The 23,012-nt window shown below is 38.6% G+C and overlaps 1 protein-coding gene across 5 annotated transcripts in view; it reads left to right on the top strand.

The window, feature by feature from the left end:
* The first annotated feature begins 5,513 nt into the window (after nucleotides 1–5,513).
* Nucleotides 5,514–23,012, top strand: part of ccbe1 (collagen and calcium binding EGF domains 1) — a 37,053-nt gene continuing 19,554 nt past the window's right edge. For 2 of the 5 annotated variants that reach the window (XM_031754708.2, XM_031754707.2), the window contains exons 1-3: nucleotides 5,556–5,809; nucleotides 5,938–6,065; nucleotides 6,165–6,245. In XM_031754708.2, coding sequence (XP_031610568.1) covers nucleotides 5,962–6,065; nucleotides 6,165–6,245 — 185 coding nt within the window. In that variant the 5' untranslated portion in view covers nucleotides 5,556–5,809; nucleotides 5,938–5,961. Of the gene's footprint in view, nucleotides 5,810–5,830; nucleotides 6,066–6,164; nucleotides 6,246–23,012 lie in introns of those variants that run through there. The other 3 variants (XM_039614185.1, XM_039614186.1, XM_031754706.2) reach the window with 3 other exon arrangements.

Below are 23,012 nucleotides of genomic sequence, written 5' to 3'. Positions count from 1 at the left end.
GGTGAAGAAAGAGAGAGGGAGAGGCAGAGCCACAGTGACATGTTCAGAAGCAAGTCCCCATCACTGAGATGGCAGTAAGAAAACTCTACATTAACCTGCTGCCACAACAGTGGAGAGCACAGTGTTGAAGGTTGAACCGGCTTGCCCGCCACATCTTTACATGGCATCTCATACAACACTTCCAAAAGGAAACAATGGACTTAAAAAGCTATTTTATATTTGGCATAAAAACAAATATACAATTTTTTGTGTCTTTTACTCTGTGTATGAATATGACTTGACATATGTTCAGTCAATTTTCAGGACAGGCTTAACTCAACATGGACATATGTATCCCCATCACCCACAATGGAATTACAAGATTAAGAGATCTTTGTAGTTATTTTTTTTTTTTAAATGAGTGTAAAAATAGCCATTTTATTACAATAAAGAGACTTTCGGTGAAAATAAGTGCATCATCCATTACCTGGTCTCTATCATGTTTGATCAATTATGGGAAATATTGTGAGAAAGAAAGAAATATTTTTGGTGTAACTGAATCTAGCTTTTTCTTTGATTTTTCTAGTGAAACAACAATAGATCCTCTTCATTTTTACCAGTTCTTCATTTATGATCTTTTCTTTCACTGAATTATGACTCAGTCTGTTTGCTCTTTGATTGTATCGCTCACCTATTTTTGTTCCAACTACTATAACAAAAAGAAAAATACAGGCTATCATCTTGCTGAGGAAAAAAGGTAGACTAGAAGAGCAACATATTGTGCTAACATCAATATTTTCCTAGAAGGAAAGTCTGCCCATTAGAGTTGCTAAGCTCCCGGATGGTTTGAGAAAGGAAAGGTTTGCAGAATATATATACTCAGAATAATAGCTATTATATGGCACATGCAATCTGAGGCATCATTGAGATCCAAAGGGATCGGATCATTAGCTCATACAGCAGAGACTTAAATGCATATAATGAGGGTTATATTCATCCTCAAGCTAAAGCATATGTAATCATAAAAAAAGACGTGGTGTAATGATGACGGGAGGTAGAGTTGACCTTGAGACCTAAAGACAGCCATATAAAGAGGAAACGTTTGCTTCAGTGAATGTGCTCATGTCAACAGCACCTTGACCTTCCAAAAGAAAGAAAAAAAGGAAACAAAAGGAAAGAAAATATACATATATATAATCTTACAGACTTAGCACTACACAAATGTGTCTGTGATGCAGGCTGTTAGTATTTCTAGTGTGCTCAAAGTTGCTGTGGCACTCTCCCAGTCTGTCTGGGCATGTGCAGGAAAGCACTGCAGTGCTGCACTCTGGAGAGAGAGAAAGACAGAAGGAGAGGAGTTTTGACAGTAGGGTGCTCATTCCCTGCAACATACTCTTTTTTCTATCCCATGTGTGAGGGAGCATTTAGAGGATAAAAAGCTATGGTCGGCTGCTGCATTATAATGCATCCATTAAGCAAGAAAAGGTTAATGTCAATGTCAGGAACCTACAAGGCACTGAACAACTTTTCATGGTACGTATTGTGATTTCACAGCTCATCGGTGCAGTGCAACATGTTCCTTTTCAGATTTTGCTCTTGCCAGCAAATAAACAGAGTATATTTGATGCCGCATAATGCGTTTAAAGAAGCACATCCAAGATTAGCGATGTATTTTCTACCCTTTTTATGAACGCAGACAGTTTTAGCCAGGCAAGGACCACTCCTTGATCAAGAGAAACAACCAAGTCCACTCACAGGCAGCTCTTCCTATTGGCCTTTGTTTGCTCCAATAGAAAATGCTTCCTTTCATCTTTTTTTTTAATGTGATTTTATTTTGTGTCTATACAGTATTTTTGTCTTCCCCATGCTTTTATTTGTTCCCCTGTCCAGGCAATAAACATCACAAAAAAGTGTCTGCTGAGAAAAAAAGGTGGTCTAAACAATCCTTTTAGATCAGGAAACCCCAGTTCTTCCTGAACAACACTGTAGTTGATCAGTGAGAATAGTTCCCATTAAAGGCCACATAGTGACTTCCAACGTGTCTTTAATTTGGGAATTTAAAATAACACAGAAGGAAAAAAGGGATTAAAAATACAAAAAGATAGGGGTAAACAGAAATAGCCCCTATACACATAAATAGAGGTCATAAGGCAAAACACCTTTTTGAAAGAGGCAATAAAGTGCTACATACAACTAATACATAAAGTAGAACAGGGTAAGGGTAAAACTCTTCCTCTGTTGTCATTCTTTTTCTCCTACAAATTAATTACATAAAGAATCACAGATAATGTTCCCTAAGGCAGGAGATGCTGAGGTTATCAGCCCTGGAGCTTTGATACAGTATCAGGCTGCAACATTAATTGGATACTTGTGCTGCTGCAGGCATGATCATTCTCTGGCTCTCGAGCTGCTGAGGCATCAAAACAGGTGGAACATAAATGGCACAGCATGTGCACCTCAGAGTCGTGACGCACCCTGGTATTGCTAAAAGCTGTCATCCATTTTGTGGGCAATGATGACGATAGTGGCGAAAGGGGGTGGGTGGGGGTGAGATCTCTGGGTTGAAAGGGCCATCAAGTGGCCGGGAACTGAATTGCACCGTCAGCTCAGTGCTGGAGCACCGAGGCTCTGCTGTAATGACTCCGGCAGACAGACAAGCGAAACAGTGCTTACCACTGAACTTGAAATGGTCACACTTGAACAGTCCCATTTAGGCAAGCTGAAGGTGTAATTTTCTGCTAAGTGATATTGAAGGAGGTGTGACTGACAGGCTTCAGTTGGGAAAAAGAGGTTTCCCCTGAATAGAAATTCAAATAATGTCCTGAATAAAGCTCAGTCATAACTGACTGACCTCCCCAAAGGTACCACAGTTGCTGTAAGCGACACCACAGTCCTCCTGTTTCACTGGGATATCCTTTACAGGCGCCTCAGTGACTCTGCTATCCAACTCCCTGTAATGCCACACTGTGTTCCTGAGAAACTGAAGAACTCTTGAGCTTTGCAGGTGCCGGAGAGCGGCGTTTGTGCTTATATCAGGCCCGCTGTTGGAGGTTACAGCGAGGTCGAGGTCAATCAGAAGCGAAGTCAGCGGCAGCCTATTATTAGTGTAGGGTTTCTCCTCCGTCTTCGTAGATCACTTGACCCAAAGAATGAGCTAGATAGCGAGGTCACTTAGCTGAGCACGAGCGTTACAACTTGGTTCCAGGGAATCATTACATAGTTGATGGGATGGAGGCGCACTGGGAATAGTTTTTCTTCTGTGTAATGATCTGTCAGGACGAGAGAGGCTGCTCTGCTGTCAGTAAAAAGACACACCCGTTAATGAGCGGTGTTTTAAATCGTAAGTCAACTTTTTTTAAACACATGATTTAATAAAGTAGAAATTGTACTACTAGATCTGCAGCACTAAAGTTCCTGGCTGGTAAAACTCTTTTGTACAAAAACATTATCTAAGACAGGAACTTGCTTTACACTTCTACATTCTCCAGTGAAAAAGCTGTCTGATTTCTGGATTTAATGAGTTGCGTTCAAAGTGACAGAAGCCACATGACTGAGGTGTGAGTCGAGTAGGCATACATCTAGGCAAGTGCTACTGACTTGTTTGACTACTTAATGCATAATATATACCTATATACGCTCAGTGGCCACTATATTAGTTACACATCTGTTAAACTGCCTGTTAATGTAAATATTTAATTAGCCAATCACATGGCATCAACTCAAAAGATTTAGACATATACACACGGCCAGACCATGGACAGACAGGAAAGCATCAGTAACTCAAGAGATGCAGAAGAGCATCTCTCCACAAACAACACACTGAAACTTGAAGCAGATGGGTTATGGCAGCAGAAGACCACACTGGTTCCCACTTCTGTCATTAAAGGACAGGAACACTGAGGCTACAGTTCACTCAGGCTCACCAAAATGGGAAGTTCAAGATGGGAAAAATGTTATGTGGCCTGGTGAGTATTAAATTTTGCTGTGACATTCAGATGGTGGGGTCAGGATTTGGCATAAACAACATAAAAACATTTCTGAAATTCATATTTATAGTGTTTACGTTTGACTGGGACAAAAAATCAGGGCTTGCATTTATGGTCCAGGGTGCCCACCATGATCCCCAAAATAAATAAATAAATAAATAAATAAATACAAATCTTGAAACTGCCATGCACGAGACATGCAGTGAAAGGGGATTTTTTTTAAATACTCTTTTCTGTTGCCTACATTGTAGATGGTGACTTTACCTCCACACCTAAGCAGTAAAATGAGTACAGTCAGGGGTTACAGTGGGATTCTGTGTAGCGGCTCAGCGTAGGGAAAAGAATCACAGCTCACAATAATCTAACATGAGCTTCAGGAGATTTTCTTAGTGTACAGGCTATGATCAGCTGACCTGCGGTTCTTTGTGCATTTACACAAGTGAATTCAGCAAGATGTATGCAGTTTCACAGCTATCTTGGCTGAAGTCCATCCTCTACACTGACAGTATACTGTTTATACTGTCTTATACCTGACAGTATGCAGTTGGTAGAAAGTTGGAATTCAGTTAATTAATCTAATCATCATCAGCTCAAATGGAGATTCATCTCTGCGACACTTCCTGTAACCTAAACCTGACCATGAGCACCACAGCCACTGTGTTATCAGTCCAACACAGTGCTTTACTGTGAATTCACCACAGTACTGTAAGCTAACCAGTTTATCCAGGACAAAAACACCCAGGATTTTAATGCAACATTTGAAAAACACAAAGTTGGTGTAGCTTTGTTTGTTTTGCAGGACTTTTCACAAAATGCTGTTTCCAACAGGATAACACAGCATGTCACAACGCTCAAATGATCTCAAACTGGTTTATTGAACATGACAGCCAATAGTCTCGGTCCAACTCGTCTATTTTTGAGATGTGGTGGAATGGGAAATTTGCATCACGGACACACACATTTCTTCAGATATTGAGGCTCATCTTCTGATAGATAGGACATTATTTAGAGTTGGACCACCTTTTAGGCACACTAGGAGGTTGCTCAGGACAAGCATAATGGGGCTGCCCTGGGTTTCTTCCTGCTAAAGGGGAGTTTTTCCTTCACAATGTTGCCAACTCCTCCCTCAAAAAGGGTTGTTCGACTGTTGAGGTTTTCCCTGTATTATTGTAAGGTCTCTACCTTACAATATGAAGCACCTTGAGGTGATTGTTGTTGTGATTTGGTGCTATATAAATAAAATGTAATTGAATATTCACTTAAAACATCTGCCGCAACTGTATGATGCTATAATTTCAACAAGCAATTAAGACAGGTCTGAAGGAAAAATGGGGTCCATTAAAAGTTAAAAGTTAAAAGAAAAAAAAATATCACGAAGGTTTACAGTTAAAACTTTATAACATTAGGAATGTGAGAGTAGCACTGCGCTAAAACAGAGACATGCTTCATTAGGTGCACCTACCTAAAGTGACTGAAGTGATGAACACTAATTAGGTGTTATTTTATTTACAGCCGCGTGGTGGCAGCAAAGCTCAAAACGCCCAGTAGCTCCGGAGCGCGTGTTTGCGCACGTGCATTTGCCTGCGCGCTCTAAAGTGTTGAATGAGTTTAGTTTGCGAGTAAATGTTCAACATTTCACCGAGGAGAGACTGTTTGCCAGAGGTTTACCTCGGTTCGCAAACTACTTCTACTTTAATTAAAACACATTTTGGGGGGTTAAAAGACTTTAAATTAGTCTTAAAACGTAACTTCTTTAATTATAGAAGCAGCGGAAGTTAAAGTGAGTTCAGGTCCTGCAGTGGCACATCAAGAATGAGCAGCGGTTACACACCGACAAGCGCTGGGTGAGTGGGAGGGTTTGTCTGCGCTCCACTGTGTGTTTGTGTGTTGGCGTGTGTCTGTGTGTCTGTGTGTGTGTGTGTGAAGTTGCGGCAGTGAGGAGATTATCCCTGAAAGTGCGGACTGTCAACAGGAGCCAGGTGACCGGACCGAGGAGATGCTGCTAAAACACAACGGGAGTCTTCTTCTGCTCACCGTCACCTGCATGTGCTTCTCAGGAGGTTTGCTTTGGTCCTACCAAGAAGAGGATGTCACTGACGGGTAAAATTGTGTGTGTGTGAACCCAAAAACCCCAGAAAGGTCCTTGCAGTGAATGTGCAATAAAATTATGACTTTGCTTTCGAAATGTTTCATCCGCAGTGAGAAATGCTCGGAAAATAATATTTCTACCACAAAGTACCCCTGCGTGAAGTCAACGGGAGAGGTTACGACGTGTTACAGGTACAGCAGAGACTGTCAGCGGAGTGATTTATACTTCTTTGCAGTTGTGATTGTGGGAATGTTTGAATGAAAGGGTTATAATTATAATCTGTGCCAATGCACGTAGCTCAGCATGATGTCAGATTTGGATTTGTTAATGTGAAATATAAAAAAGTTTTGATTTGGTAGACACTGAGTGCAGTTCTCTTTTTATGAAGCACTGAATGATGTGTGTAAATGAAGACTGCGTAAGCTGTCATGCCTGGGGCTAATAATAATTAAACTTCTTCTTCATTTTATCTACTGTTTATAAAAGTTATCATATCTGCGCTTGTAGGCATGTATTTATGTTCTGAGGAGTTTTCCAGTGACAGATGTGGATTCTCCACTTTATCATCCTTTGTGAATTAAAGGGATCATAGGTATACACAAGCTTTTAGACTGGCCTTGTCTATGCTTGGAGACTGCCTCTAATTATGACAGTTCACAGACATAGTGGACACAGCGATGCCCCGCAGCAAAACTTCTGTCAGAGGCTATGGATTAAGTTAATCTGTCTTCACTGCGAGGGGTGCCTCACAGGCATAATAAAAAAAAATACTCGTCACTACAGACTTTAAAGAGATGGTCATATTAAAAATGTGTAAGAGACAGGCCAGATTTCATATAAGCAGCCGAGTGTAATAAATGCCGTTAGTCTTCATCATGGGTGTGAGTAAGTTTTCCACAAAGCTGAATCATTTAATTAGCGGCAACTACAGACGTGCTACTGCACCGCCACCCACACAAACCTCCTTAGGGTGTTCCTTTAAGATATATGCTTGAGAATTTATTTAATTTTGGCTTGGACAGATACTAAATGCTCAAACACCACTTTGCTTGGATGTAATGCTCTATGTTTTGATTCGAGCTCACAATGTGGGTGTGCTGCAGCTTTGGAAGCAAAATCATACGACCTATTTAGGGAAGTAATTTCAAACATTTTGCCAGTGAGCTTGATTTATAGAAGCTTCTATTGCTGTTTGTGCTTTTGTGAAAGAACATTGTGAAGTAAAGAAATGGCAGACTTCCACATTTCAAAGACTGTAGAGAGGTCCGTTTTTGCATCACTTGACAAACTGCTGGCCGCGGTTCAAGCACACAGTAACATCCTGTTTGATCTTCAAATCTCAAACACACTCTTAACATAATGATGTTGGTTTATGGTTATTGGCTGCAGCCACAGTTGTTTCCCACAATGTTTACTTAAAGAAGAAAAGTTGTTTTAGCTAAGAACCAAGATAATGCGTCCTGGGTGCATTTCAGGTCACATGCACAGTGTGAGCTGATAACTGTCTGTCAGCCAGATAGCAAATTTCATTGTAGTCATCATAGGAAAGAGGATAGAATAGCTGAATGGGGATGCATAAACACAATCTCATGTTCAGTCCCTCCACACGAAGGAATTGCTAACCACTCGCATCTTATTTGCTGAATAAGATGAGTTGCACTATCCAAGGTTCTTGTTTAACATCATTGACAGACTCCTTAATCCTGCTCAGTCTGCTTTCCCTGTCATGTCTTCTGATGACTGTGAAGAATTTATAAGTTTTCTTAGCTGGCAAGATTAGGCACATCGGGTCTTAGTTCAAGTCTGGATTCTTTCAACCTGCCCCGTTGCCCAAGTTTAATCTGATTTCCACGACAGCTTACTGATATATTCTCACACATGTACAATTTGTCCTGCCCAGCTGACATTATCCCTTATAAATTTATTCAAGAAGTCCAATCTGCAGTGGCATGGTGGTGTGGTCGTTAGCAAGCAAGAAGGTCCTGGGTTTGAATTTAGCCTTGGGTCTTTCTTTGTGGAGTCTGCATGTTCGACACGTGTCTGTGTGGGTTCCTCTGGGTACTCAAGGTTCCTCTCAAAGACATGCATAGGGTTAGGTTAATTATTCGATCTAAATTGACTGGAGGCGTGACTGGTTGTCTGTCTTTGTGTGTTAGCCCTGTGACAGATTGATGACCTGTCCAGAGCGTACCCTGCCTCTTGTCAGCTGGGATAGGCTCCAGCCCCTTCTTGACCTTGAATTCGATAAGCGGAAGGAAATGGATGGATGGTTCTGCCTGTCATTTACCACTGCCTTCTCTTTATTATAAATCAGACCCTTTCATCTCGCTGCACACCAGATTAGTTTAAAACACCCAGCATCTTCCCTCTGCTTAAAGAAACCTCCCTAGATCCCAGTGTTTTAGATAACATTTTACAGGCCCATTTTTTAACTGCTAATCGTTTCTAGAATGCTTGAGAATACTGTCGCTCATCAGCTCCTTCAGCTGGTTAAGGGAGATGGTATCGTTGACAAATTCCAATCCGGTTACCAACAAAACCACAGCACTGAAACAGCTTTACTGGAAGTTACTAATGACATTCTGATGCACTTGGATAAAGGTGACTATTCCACAGATTTTGAAACCACTGATCATCCCACTCCGAATAACATTACAAAGCTGGGTTGGCATCTCTGGCACTAGTCTCAAACGGTTTTCATCATACAGACACTTCAGAGTTCATATTAATAACTGTAACTGTAATTGTTGTCATCATAATATTAGGGTTATATATGTTACCCCTAGATCATCAGCTTAACAGCTTCAGAAACATATCTTGCCATTTTTATGCTGATGATGCACAGCTGTACATTTCTGTTAAACCCAACAGCCTCAACAGACGCTGTTGAATCACTGTATGCTGAAGTTGTCAGGTTTGGCCCTGACAGCTTCTCTAAGGAGATTGCAGCAAGCTCGGGTGCTTATGAAAACAACCTGGCACTCACACATCCCCCCTTTTCTTGCTGCCCTTCACTGGTTCAGAATTAATTAAAATAATGTATTAATAACATATAAAGCCCTACATGGCTTGGTCCCTGTGTCTGAGTACTACTGAGACCTTATTCCAGCAATTGGCCTCTCCAATCGCCTGATCAGTCTCTTAACTGTTCCACACTCTTATTTTAAAACCCGAGGCGATCATGCTTTTCAGGTTGTAGCTCCTGAACTTTGGAACAGCCTTCCTCAGCCTATCAGGTCGGTTAAATGATTCGTTTGCGTGAAATGACTGCTGAAAACTAATTTTTATAGTCCTTACACTTTCCCTCATTATTTTTAAACATGGTATACACCTACAGAATTGATCGAAGTATTTATGTTAAAATGAATGTGAGACCGTAGCTAAAATATGTATGCTTATCCTTAATGTGCGGTTTTATTCAAACTGTGGAGCACTTTGTAACTGCCTCTTTTTAAAAGAAATGCTATAATATAATGCTAGAAAGTTATTATTATTTAAGAAAAGAATAGAGTGATTGGCATTTGATAGCATGAATCTGCATGCTGCATTTTTCTCAAAATACAGTCGCACAGTGCTATTATGCCTTGGCATGAATGAGACGTTCTTCAAAGGGAACCAAGCACCATTAAAGTTGGCAGGATTCAGCTGCCAAAGGAAAATAAAGGCTTATGGCATTCATTACGCACTCTGTAGAGTATCAGTGTGTCTGCACATCTCGGAACATTTTGTTGGTTTGCTAAACACTGTCGAAAGAGCTGTTTATGTAAAAGGTGTTGTTAGATGGGCATCAGTACCACAGAAATTTACAGTCCACAAGGGTGTGAGCAGAGGTGTTGCAGAAGTTACAAAGAAGTACTGTGCATGACTAACTTTTAGTCAACATGATATGCTTTTATTGAAGATTTTTTTCAGTGCAGTCATCACAATATATTTTTTAAGCTATTGTATTACTTTAATTTACATTTTACAGTGCATTTTTTTACCAGAAAGAAAAACATCTATTTTAGTCATGCAGTGGCACTGTATGCACAACACCGATGCACCACTGATCATACTGAGAAAACAGGACCAGAGGAGAATTAGTACCAGGGCTCATTTGACTCTGCACATATATATCTCTCAATTTCGCTTCTGGTCTAATCTTCTTTGACTTTCTGTTTGAGTTGTTTCACATTAAGATTTCCATATTATGGGTTGTACTGTATTAGGATTCTGTATTTCCAGTCATTGTGTTTGATATGCTTGGCTCATACTAGAGCTAAGGCAGGAAAAGCTGTGTAGGGTTTTTGTTTCAGGAGTTGCATTTGAATAATAAATACATAGGATTGCAACATAAAAGCTTTACAAAATAACAGACAAGGGTTTGATTAACATGATACATTGAGCTTTGTGTTTGTTTGGCAGCATCTTCAGTGGTCACGGCTGTTGTGTTGTTACATTGTAACACCCAGAATTTATGTCATAATTGTTGCCAGTAGCGGGGTTTATGTTGACAAAGTTTTTTGTTTCTTTTAGCAGTGCTGTTTTCTGTTATACTGTATTTTTTATGATACCACAGTTGTTGACGCTCAAACATCAATTCTCCTAAATTAGGTCATTTTTCTTTTTGTGGCTTAGCTTGAGCTGAGCTTGATTTCTGATTTATTGGAACACTGCATGGAGTATAATCAAGCAAAGTGTTTTATTTGAATCAGTGTTATAAATTTTAAGGCCTTCCAGTTCTTGCTCAGCAGTTGAAAATAATGTCTTGTGAGACATAGTCATTGGAAAAATACACTCGCTGGTCACTTTATTGTGTGCATCTGCTCAGCTGCTTGTTAATGCATATATCTAATCAGCCAATCACATGGAAGCAACTCAATGCATTTAGACCTGTAGTCATAGTTAAGACAACGTACTGCTTTCGCTACAGTTTACAGAAAATGGTCTGAAATTATCCAAGGAGCAGCAGTTCTGTGCAAAATACCTTAATGATGTCAGAGGTCAAAGGAGAATGGCCAGACTGCTTCGAGCTGACAGGAAGGCAACAATACCTCCAATAATCACGTTACAACACAGATATGCAGAAAAGCATCTCTGAAGCAGCAGCAGAAGACCACACTCCCATCAGTGTATGTCTTCTCTCAGAAAACTGAGGTTACAGTTCACACAGCCTCACCAGAATTCAACAACAATTTCTGCAGCGACATTCAGATGGTAAGACCAGAATTTGGTATAAACAACATGAATGGATGGATCAATCCTACCTTGTATCACCTGTTCAGGAACCTAGTTGTGTTGTTATAGTGCCAGGGATATTTTCTTGAGCATCATTTAAAGACTACAACATACTTGATTATTTCCTGATGACCATGTCCATCGCTTTATGACCACAGCGTACCAATCTTCTGATGGCTGCTTGCCAACAGGATAACACACCATGTCACAAAGTGCAGATAATCTCAAACTGGTTTCTTGAACATGGCACTGAGTTTACTGTACTCAAATGCCCTACACAGTCACCAGATCTTAGTTTAACAGAGCAGCTTTGGAATGTTGCAAAACGGGAGAGTCGCATCATGGATGTGCAACTGTGAGGCTGGATCAATATTTCTGAGGGATGTTTTCAAAAACTTATTGAATATGGACGATGAAGAATTAAAGCGGTTCTGAAGGCAAGTACCGGCAACATGTACTTAATAAAGTGCCCAGTGGGTGTACACTTTACAGAAGCTCTTAGTGAGTATAACTTTTGAGCTTGCACAATTTTAGGCCAATTCACAAACCACAAAGACAAGTTGTTTGATTGTTTTTGTACCGTGTATTCATACGTGTATTCAGGTTGTAGATGTTTTTCCATACTGAAGTATGAATTCTCTTACAATCTAAGAAGAGAGCCAGGTCCAGTATGTAAAACATCATAGGACTGAGACACATTAATAATCTTTGTTTATAACTTTTCTTAGGGTGACAAGAAGGTACAAGAAACAGTTATAACATTGGCTTGATTTATTGTGTATATGATGTCAACCCTGCCTAGCCTGCAAAGGAAATGCTTCTCTGGAGAAGAAGCAGAACACAGGCAGTGCGTTTTTTTTTCCACTATACAGCTGTAACAGTTACATATAATTGATGTGGGGCATGTGTAATTGTTGCTTTGTTATTTTTCCAAACAATTCTGGTGGTACTTAGCAGTTTGTTGTGTTCCCTCTACCTTTTCTTCCTTTTTGTAGTCGTTAACTTTGGAAGTCAGGGGAAACTCTGGCTTACACAGCAATAAAACTGAGTCTAACCTCTTTATCACCCCCCTCAAGTGGGACATCATAGTCATGACATATGCACTTGGCTGATCCAAACAGCGCTGTTTGTGTCCTATAAATGTCCAATCGTTTATTTCCAGTTAACTTCTCTGGATTTTTTTGGTTGCATTTCCTGTAAGTATCAATTACTCCTTGTATTTTAGTGAATCACGAAATGCACAAATGTGCCAACAGGAATGAGAAGCATTGTCTATTCACTGTAAAATCAGTAACTGATTTATGGTGTAATTCCAAGTCATATTCAGGCACAGCTGGGGGTGCTGCTCAGCTCCAGTGAAGTGATCGCTTCAGCCTGATTATTCAGCTTGGCCACAAGACCTTAAGTCTCCCTTGTTTCCTTTGGTTTTAAATCTGTTTTTCACATCATATTTAAATCTATTCTGCACCTTGGAATAATCCTCTCACTTGGACTTCTGTTCCATCTCCCAATTCAAATAGCTTTCAACACGAGAAATACATTTTGCAGGGCATTGTTGCCATACTGTTGTCCCTCCAATGATCCATGAAGAATATATTGCAGCACAGTTTAGCAGACCCTAGTAAAATGATGTTTTGTTCTTCTGGACTACTATGGTTCTTATGATGTTGTAAATGTTTTGGACAGAAAACAGAATGAACCTAGATTTATAGACAACATATGTGTAGTGTCATTCAGGAAATTTCCATGATGGAAAAAAATGTAACTCAGAAAAGCCCCCATGTTAGGATATTACTAAATGAAAGGCAAGTAAGCCGCAGGCAAACATTCACTATTGTAAACCATTTGATTGGGTAGAGCCCTTCGGATATATGTCTTTGTTTCAATTTTCCAACAGTTGAATGTCTTTGCATAGCGGTCTTCTATCTGTAACAACACATTGATACAATATAATGAGGCATTAATTGCACAGTGATTATTCTGAGACTAAGGAACGAACGAGGAAAGGAAAGGAAACTGATGAATAAGACAGAAAAAAAGTAGGATAGCTGAAAATCATTACACCTAATCTTGGACTGTGTCTCTATTACTTACAAACCCACCCATCGTATACCTATGTGGGACTAGATATGAGTCAAGTCTTCCTACTCATTTATGGATACCAGAAACTAAAGAGAAGTCCAAGTAGAAAGATTTTGGAAGATAAATTCCAGAAACCGGAGAACTGTAGCACACAACCACATCTTGTTTTGTTGTTCTTCTATTTTTTTTCTCCATTTGTTCCAAAAGAGGCACGTTATAAATTATTAAAGCACAAACACAAAACAGTTTTAGGTTTGGCTTAAGTATTATATATTTAAGCCAAATATTTTTAGGTATGACAACATATTAAGCTATTTGTCTTTGAACAAAAAACAAAAACAAAAATCCATTACAATAAAGTAAGTGAGTCGTCTGAGGAAAGAGCATGACACAAGTCCAAGCTGTTTCTCATCAGCCCTGGCAGTTAAACCAAGTTAACCGGAATTAACCCCAGTAGTTGCAAAACTATAGGTAAGATGGCTCAAAATGATTTTAGTAATTTCAGATGCTTGAAATTATTTACCTTAAACCGCTCCATATTGACATATTTTGATACTGAGGTAAGAGAAAAGATAAAGTTGTTGGAAGAACAACTTATATTAACTAACAACTAGACCTGGGCGATATAAGATTTTTTCACATCACGATATGTTTTTTTCATTACAGGCGATAACGATATATATCACGATATAAGCCAAATAACTATATTTGTAAGATTTAAATGTGCCGTTGCTCACAAGTAAAATGTGAAATAATCAGCAGCTTGTTTTGATTTAAATATTTATTTCCAATAATACGTTCAACAGGGCAGATGTACTTAAGGAACATGAGACTTCAGTTTCAGATAAATAAAGGCAAATATTGCAAACTACACAAAAGGCAGCCGCTAAAGCGTTTAAGTTTCAAAATAGAACAAACAAAACAGACCACTAAATTGTCAATTCCACTTAGAAACAAAATTTTAATTCTAAAAATAAATCTTAGTTTGTTTTACAGAAGAACAGACAAAATTGACTAACTTTTGTCAATATCAAATAAACTGAGAACTAAAAGGAAATTCTCAATCTCTCCTTGTTGTATAGCTTAGCTTTTCAAACAGTTTTAACAGTTACTTTAGTCTGACAAAAGCCGAATGACGAATTAGCGCTTTCAGTCAGAGATTGAGCATGCACCGCTTTATTGTATTTCCAGACTTTTGGCACAATTTACAGTGCGCGCTACTCTGTTTTTTGTCAGACTTGAAATTGCCGAAATACCTTTACACTACGGAACTTCTGTGGCCCTTCCGTTCGACAAGCTCTCCAGCATTGGAACCATCATCTGTTTTCTCTTCGGTAACCTTCGCTCACGCTCTCGGTTGATTTTTCTCTAGTCGGCAAACTCATTTCCTCCATTACCTGGGCAGCTCGGCTGGCTGCTTCCCAAACAAATACACATGTGCGCCTTGGCACTTGTGCTGTACGTAACAAGTCACGTGACGTGACGCTGCGGCTGTGATTGGTTCGGCTCTGCGCTACTTAATTTGGATTGGCTGTTCTTTTTTTTCTTTTAAGAGGACAAGAGAGATGAGGCCTATCGCAATAGTTTAATTTTTCTATCAAGAAAAAGTTATTTCGCAATACATATCGTTATCGTTCTATCGCCCAGCTCTGCTAATTGAAAATTTACTTGCATGCTTTCACTTAAATAATAACAGCAAGTTAAGGGAACAAGTTGTAATTTCAAGTTGACTCAAACTCTAAAAATATACCACCATCAATAAAGTGGAAAGCTGAAAGAGAATCACTTAAAACATTGCATTACCTCAACTATAACTCAAATACCCATTTTACAGTGTAAAATGGGTATTTGACCACAAGCTCTGGTATTAAAATGTCATAAACCCTTGCCTTTAAAAAGTACTGAATATATAATCTCTATGACTGACATAGTCATGAGAGTGTGGTCAGATATATTCCATAATAATAAACCAAATGCCTGAAATGATACATAATGTCCTGTCAGAGAAAAGATATCAACATCTGCTTTGTATCAGGAGCCAGAAAGTGGGTATGAAGCCTGTTAACTGTAGCAGACTGCTTTAATGCACACTATGTTGTGAATTCTTGTTTGCTTTTTTTGCTCTCCAGTGACAGCTCCCACGCTGTTGAACATTAAAAAGATGTTAAGAGGAGGAGGAAGTCAGCTGCCCAGTTAAGCTCTTAGTCTATCTCATTTAAACCCTGCTTTGTATTAAGTGATATCAAGTGAATGATTAATAACTATAACCTTTTATTTGATTTTTTTTGTTTCTGGGGTCGACTGTTTGAATGCTGGATCTTTGTGAGCCAATAACTATTCCTAATGGTAAAGTGCATCAATTTGATGTCTGATTCAGTGAGGCAGTAGAAATAAATTATCATTTTTTTCCTAATTTATTTCAATCAAAGCTTCAAAAACCAACAAACTGCACTCCAGAATTAAGTATAAGCATCTGAACTGGTACCTTAGCTAGCTATACGATAACTTCAAAAACTGAAACTGAAAATTTTAAATTCCAGCATAAACATGATTTACTTAGTGATGGTTAAGACTTTGTTTTGATTTGGGTAGATCTGCAAAGGCAAAAGACCTTTATTTGAAACTGTTACACAATAACCACTTGGTTTAAGTCGGGGCTTGTGTTGTGGTTGCGGTTTGAATTTGTTTCTTGGTGGTTGTAGAGGGCATGGATATAAAAAAAGAGTAAAACATATTTTTGGTTTTTAGGTATGGTCACTTCGGAAAAAAAACTTTATTATAAAAATTATAAAAACTTTATTATACTGATGTATTTCCAGATTTACGTCACTTAATGCACTTTAAAAACACAATTGCAACTTTTATTAGATTAACATGCTTCGACTAGAACTTGCCAACGATAACAAAAAAATTAGCACAGTCATAACACTACAAGTTGTGGTAAACCCAACGCGCTTTTGATTCCTGATACAGAACAGAAAATGAGGTCTTGGCTGGCAAAATAAATTGTGTTGTTGATGTATAAAATTAGTCCTAATTTAGACTTTTTTTGAAGAAAAGTCTCTCTTTTCCAGCAAATTACCTCCTCACCAAGTCAGCACATTCATGGCCCATGATTTCTTTTCTTGTAGGTTGCATGGAAGTCCTAGAAATGATCCAGAATATCCAATCTGTACATATAAGCTGGTTTTCTGTTATTTAGACTCAACAACAGGAATCGTCAAAACGTGATGTTCCCTCTTATAAACACATTCTTTTATGGTTTTTATAACATTACAGCTTTCAAAGTTTACAATAGTGCCAGTTCTTCTTCTTTTCAGAATAAGTAATTTTAATTTTGCCAGATGTTGTACAAAGTTAAAAGTGGCAGGTTATTGTGTACATTACTCTGTTGCCTGGCCTGTTTGCTCATCTACAGCTATGATGAATTATCTCCTTGTGTGCATGTCCCACTTTGGTAAATACATTACTCTTGAAAAGGAGGGATTAGGTGCACCTGCATGGACTTTTCTGTGCGTATAGACCTAATTGTAAATCCGTCATTGTTTATTCAACTATGCTCATTACTTAGTTCTCTTTTGAACTGAAACAAATCTTTGTTTCTGTTTCTGTTGTGTGGGCCAGAAGAGCCAAGATGCTGCTAATGTTATTCAGTTTTAACATAATGATTTGAGTAGAGAAATATATCATATAACCTCCTCACACTGCCCCGCTCACCATTATTTTTATCCAGTTACAATGTTTCAGTCTGTGCGACCTGCATCAGGTATAGAGAAGCAGTGTTAATGCACATTTGTACATCTATATAAGGTCATCAAGAAACTACAACGTTACATGAGTTCATCATTCAGTCCTTTAGATGACAATGCCTGCAAAGTGAATATCCAGAATGCCTCTCTTCTCTTCATTTATAAATCATAGTTTCCACCCCTGAAACATAATGGTAAAAAAAACATAGTGATTTGGGAAATCATGAATGTAGGTTTTGGTGTAGACATCATCAAACTGACGTCATAAGAAGCTCATTGGTCGTTTGTCAGAGATAAATTACCTTGATGTTTGTTGTTTTGAAGAAAGGCTTTTCCCTATTAAGAGTAATTTTCATCAAAATAATCCTCTTTTGGAGAAAGAGTTCTTTAAAATTCTTGGTATGGAATTAAACATCAAAGCCAAAAAAATACATTAAAAAAACAATATTGTTCAGTTTCCCAGACATGGATTAAGGCTAGTTAGAGACTAAAAATGATGTTCAATCCATGTCTGAGAAACTGGCTAGATGTGTTGCGTGGGACTCTATACCAGTGATTTTAAGACACACTTTCACATGGGATACAGGATGATGTCAGACAAACTATATCCGTATAGTTTAAACGAGATTTAAAAAATGTGCAGGCTAAGAAATCCTCTACACTAATAACCCCAACAGAGAATGTTTCTAACAGCAACATTCAGGTAATCATACACTTTTCTCTAAAAAGAAAAAAAATGCAACATATCAACAGCAATTAGTTCTATGTCTCTAAAATTCAATATGATCTTGCTTTGGAGTTTATTCAAATCCATTTTAGCTTTTATTTAGATAGTAAAGCTGAGAGAAAGAGCAGAGAGGATGAAACATGCAGTAAATGGCCTTGAGGCAGATTTAAACCCGGGCCTCTACAATAGCCTTACTGCACATGGTTTGCATGCTCAACCCAGTAACTTATACTTGTGCCCTGTTCACACTCATTCACTCTGTTCACACATTGCATGACTGAGCTGAGGCAGGTTTATAGTGGAAGGCAGAATATTAGAGTTTTTCACATATAGACAGTACCTGGGCAGGACACTCACATATATGAATGGCTGTCCAAAATACGTTACCATTTTTATTAGTGTCACCCCTCCAGTCCCAACCGCAATCAGTTTATTAGTGGAAAATCTCCTTATTGTGAAAGTTCAGTCACTGCTAATGAGCCAGCCCTGGTCTTTCCTGTCTCGTGTTTTCGCTGCTGGCTAACTTGGTGGCCTTGTTCCTGTTGTGGCGGTCGTTTTCATCATTCAGGAGCTTCCCAAGGAAGGATCTTGTCCTGAGATTGTACTTCAATACTACTTTCTTAGCCATGGATTATATTTTGTTGCGGACACAGACATTGCTGTTATACTTCTTTGAAGTCTTCTTCAAGTCTGTTGCCTGGGTACATACACAGCTGGTAAAATTCTCACGCTTACCATCCAATAACAAAATTTACGTCACTGGGACCCTAGCGGAAATGCGGACACGTAAAGTATAAAAGTATGTTCAGCAAGTTGGAGGGCCACTCTAACCAGGACCTCACTAGTAAAAAAATTTTACAGAGAAGAAACTTGATTTAGAAAGACATGTACGTGCATGTGTCTACCCCAACCACAATTTGGTTCATTTAAAAAAAAAAGTAAGGAATCTGTAGCATTTCCTGCTTGCTTTGTGAGGTTTCCTCACTTTAACATTATTGGTATATGTTTTTAACATAGGAGCTAGAGGACAGGTTAAGTTTTTTCACTCATGTAGGAGTCAAGGCATAATTATTGAACCCTGCATAACTTCATTGTTTGTAGATGACTCATGTTTAATCTGGTGTTTCAAAGTAGATAATGCTAGTGTGCTGTATCATCATTGCTGGGGATCATTTGAATAAATCTGCCGTGGATAACCTGATATTCGTAGGTTGTGCCCTGTCCCTCTTGTTGCTGATTACACTGGCTCACTGCATTTGCTTTGAACCTACTTCCCTATTAGTAGGGCCCCCTTGTGACCTACACGGCCTATCTGTTCTGTTGGCTTGTCCTCATTGTTCAAGGAATTTTAATACATATTTACTTAAATATAATTGTCTGAATGCTTATTTTCCAAAACCCAGTAAATTTATTTTGTGCATCAATTTTTTCCACAAATGTTAACATTACTTCTACTTTATTTTGCTTCTCTGTCCCATGCAAGTATTATAGATATGTATTTGTATTTAATAGCTCACCCTAGGATAAGCAGCTTAGTGATGCGCCTTATACGGTAAAGGAAGTCTCCCCGTCCCGTTCCTTAGCGCTTAGGTAGATACAGTCATGTGTAAGTTATCATAGTGATTGCAGGGGAGGACATGTTAGTGTTAAGGAGCATTCTTTCGTGACAGATGTAAAGCACCAGCAATAACAAACATCCTCTCTCCTCTCCTTTGTCTTCAGCACATAACACCAAACTGTTATATCAGTATTATAGATTATGTGTTGATTCAGTTGCTGTTGATATAAAAAATGTCATGTGCTAAAGGTTCAAATCAGCATTCATGACACATGATCTTTAAATACACTTGGAATTAGGAGGCTCCCTTTCTAGTTCATTGCCTTTGTTCTCTTATTTTCTTTCTTTGAATAATTAGAAACATGCTTTCCCGATTCTGATCAGACTTATTTCAACATTTACAGCATTGCTGGACAGATTGTAATTTGATTTGGTTCCTTACATGCATTTTACCATCTGTTTCCATTTGGAAGAAAACTGTAACACAAAACATCCCTCACCCGAAAGTTCAAATACTTTAAAATGTGTCCTTAAGCCTGTAGACTTTTTTTTTCCTTTGTTGAATAGGTCGACAACAGCGTGTGGATCATTTTCACTTATTTTAAAGACTTAAACACTATAGCAGTTATTGGAGAGCGTGTCAAAGCATATGGAGGACACTTATTTTTGATTGCTCTTATCAGTATTTCTTATGTACTGGCTGATTATCTTTTTGAATATCTCCTTTTTTCTTGCTTGAATAAATCAGGTATTAAAGAATGCATTTTGCAAGGGTTTTTTGTAAATGATAATCCATTCTGCATGCAATGACCTGTCAGCTGATCTTAAAGACTTTTGTGTGTGGTCTGTTTTCACATTCAGCCTAATTTTGCAAATCACAGGCATTTTTTTCCTCCTCTAAAACACGTATCAGCAATTTTTTGCTCGACATTTTGGTTTCTTTAAAGCCCGCTCTTGTTTCTCTTGGCTGATGCTCATTCGTGCATCTGGCTCGTTCCGCAGAGAACCGAAGTGTGGTCACGCTTTGGTCATGCTGTGGTTTTGCTTTGGTTAAGGGATGTGGTGATAAGTACACCTCATGCTGTGGCTTTTCTGCCCCATTTCTTGGCTCTGTATTTCCAAGACCGTGCTCGAGTTTTATTCAGTATGTTATTTTAAAATACCCTGATGTAGTTCATAAAAATTACACTGTAGCACACTATACATTAAAATAATGTTTGTATACCTATTACAGTGAAACAGGAACTTCTTGACAAGCTAATCAGATAATTAAAGTAGTTTGAATGTTTCACCTTGATGTGCTTTTTGATCACTTGTTATTCGTCGTTAGACCACTTGAAGCTGCAATTTCTTGTGCTATTAGTGGAAATAACATGCAACTAATTTGTCAGTCCTGAAGGACAGCAGCTCGACACCACCTCGGTGAAAACACATCCATACCAGTCATTTTAAATTGTAAACAGCTGCAACGCGCGATGTTAATAACACGTTTTGGAAGAGGGACCTCAAGTTTTGTGGTTTTCGACAGATGTTTCCCCTTCCATTGAGAATTTTATTTCATTTCTTACTGAATTTCAATATTTTTAAGTCAGATGTCATTTATTTTAACGATACTCATCACTGCCACCGCCGTCAGTGGCTCAGTCCCCTTCTGCAGACTTTATTACACTGTAGTTTTGGAGCTACATAATACCAGCCTGCTTAAATTTGCTGTCATTTATCTTTGTCCTCATCTTACCTTCTTCTCCGCATAAATGTGCATTTTATTTGCACATTTAGACGCAGCACCCAGCAATAATCAGAACATGAGTAAGCTGTTGTTGGCTAATTTCTATGTGCAGTCGCTGGAAGGAATATTAAATTTCACTGCAACATAAAAATAACACAAACACCACAAAGCCTCGAGCGGGCTAACCTCACATTCCTCACATCTCCATTTGATTACTCATTTCTTGAACATATGCTGAAAGCAGAAAAAAAAATACAGTAACTACTTAACACCTACACGTAATAGTCAGTAGCTGTTTTCACACTGCAGCGCTGTAGCTGAGGAGCGCACGAGGAGAAACATCTGAGGCACGATTTTTAACGTGATCGCTCCCTAGAGCAATGTTTGTGTGGTGCCTGAATGTGTTTTCCAGTGATATGAGACTAGCACAGGTACAGTAGTAATTATTTTCTTGCTTTCTGGCTGCTCTATCGAGGCATCACCCTGAGAGAAAAGACAACTTTGGATAGTCCCACTTCCCCCTACATTTTTGGGGGGTTTTTGAAAACGGGTAATATACAAGTTGTTCCAGGGCAAAGCTTGTAGTCCTGTGTTTGTATATGAGCACATGGCAAAAAAGCAAGACAGCAAAAAATGGATTACAGTTGTTAAAAAGCAAAACAAACTAAATAAGTAATAATTAAATAATTTAGGTATAACAGTTTTATGAAGTAATTGCTAATGTTGCTAATGTCATGATGTTTAGTAGTTATGTAGAACCATATGATATATTGCTCTGGCTTCATATAATCAGTCACAGATCTATTGATATAGATGTGTATTGCATTCATTTTTGAAGAACATCATTCTAAAACCGACGCTGGAGTAATTTAATGGTGGCGTCAACACACAGTTTGTTTATCAGAGCAGCTCCTGCACTATGTTTACATGTTTGTCAGCCCTATCTGCAGCACACTATGCAGTTAGCATTACAGTGAAGGCGATGTTGCTTCAGAGTCAACTGATGTTTTCACGTTTGATCTGTTTTTTCTGGTAATTTTTTACTGGGTTTCGATTTTAGTAAAACATCTAGAGTTTCTTAGCACCACAAACATCTTTTATCATCATTTGCGGACACTGTTGTTTACTTTCACTCAGTCCTACTCACTGCAAACTATCTTTCGAGTGCGGTCCAATTGAATCGACTTCAGCACATTAGCATCATTTGGAAGTGTAATCCGGCAGTGGTACATTTCATGGAACTATACAGAGTAATTGTGTTTTTCAGTGTAAACCAAAGTGTTTGACACATGGAAAACCATGACGCCATTAGAGCTACACTAGAAGCATGACTGTAAATAGGTGAATGTGTAAATATGTGCTGGAATTCAGGATTTATTTATTAGCCAAACTCATACAGCAATTCGGTACTTATCATCTGGAAGATCCATTCTACCTTTTTATTTATTCTCCATTTAATGTAAATCCTGATAAGGCATTTCTGCTTATTCAGTAAACCGACTAGATATGTTTTTCATCTTTTTATGGCATCATTATGTAGAATGGCTTTTTTGCACTGCAGATTTTATTTTTCAGCAGATTTTTCCACACAGTTAAAGTAATGAGCTGTTAAATCTGTGAATAATAACATAGGAATTAAATGACTATCATTCCCCGCAAGATTCTTTTAGCATTTCCCTGAAGTGAAAGTTGCATGCTTCCACAGAAATATCTGTGTTTGAAGGGGATTCGTAATACCTGGCCTCTGTCCATTAGAATGGTTTGAGTTAGAAACACATGGAGGTGTAATCAGGTTTACTGTAACAGGCCGCAGATAGCCACGCTCGCTATAATTTCCTGAGGTGTCACTTTTACTAGTTCATATAAAGGAAATGTTTCTCAGCTCAGAATGTGGCG

Source organism: Oreochromis aureus, linkage group 7, assembly GCF_013358895.1.
Source record: "Oreochromis aureus strain Israel breed Guangdong linkage group 7, ZZ_aureus, whole genome shotgun sequence".
NCBI lineage: Eukaryota > Metazoa > Chordata > Actinopteri > Cichliformes > Cichlidae > Oreochromis > Oreochromis aureus.
The sequence above is the reverse complement of the archived record's forward strand: the minus strand, read 5'-3'. Positions and strand labels throughout refer to the sequence as shown.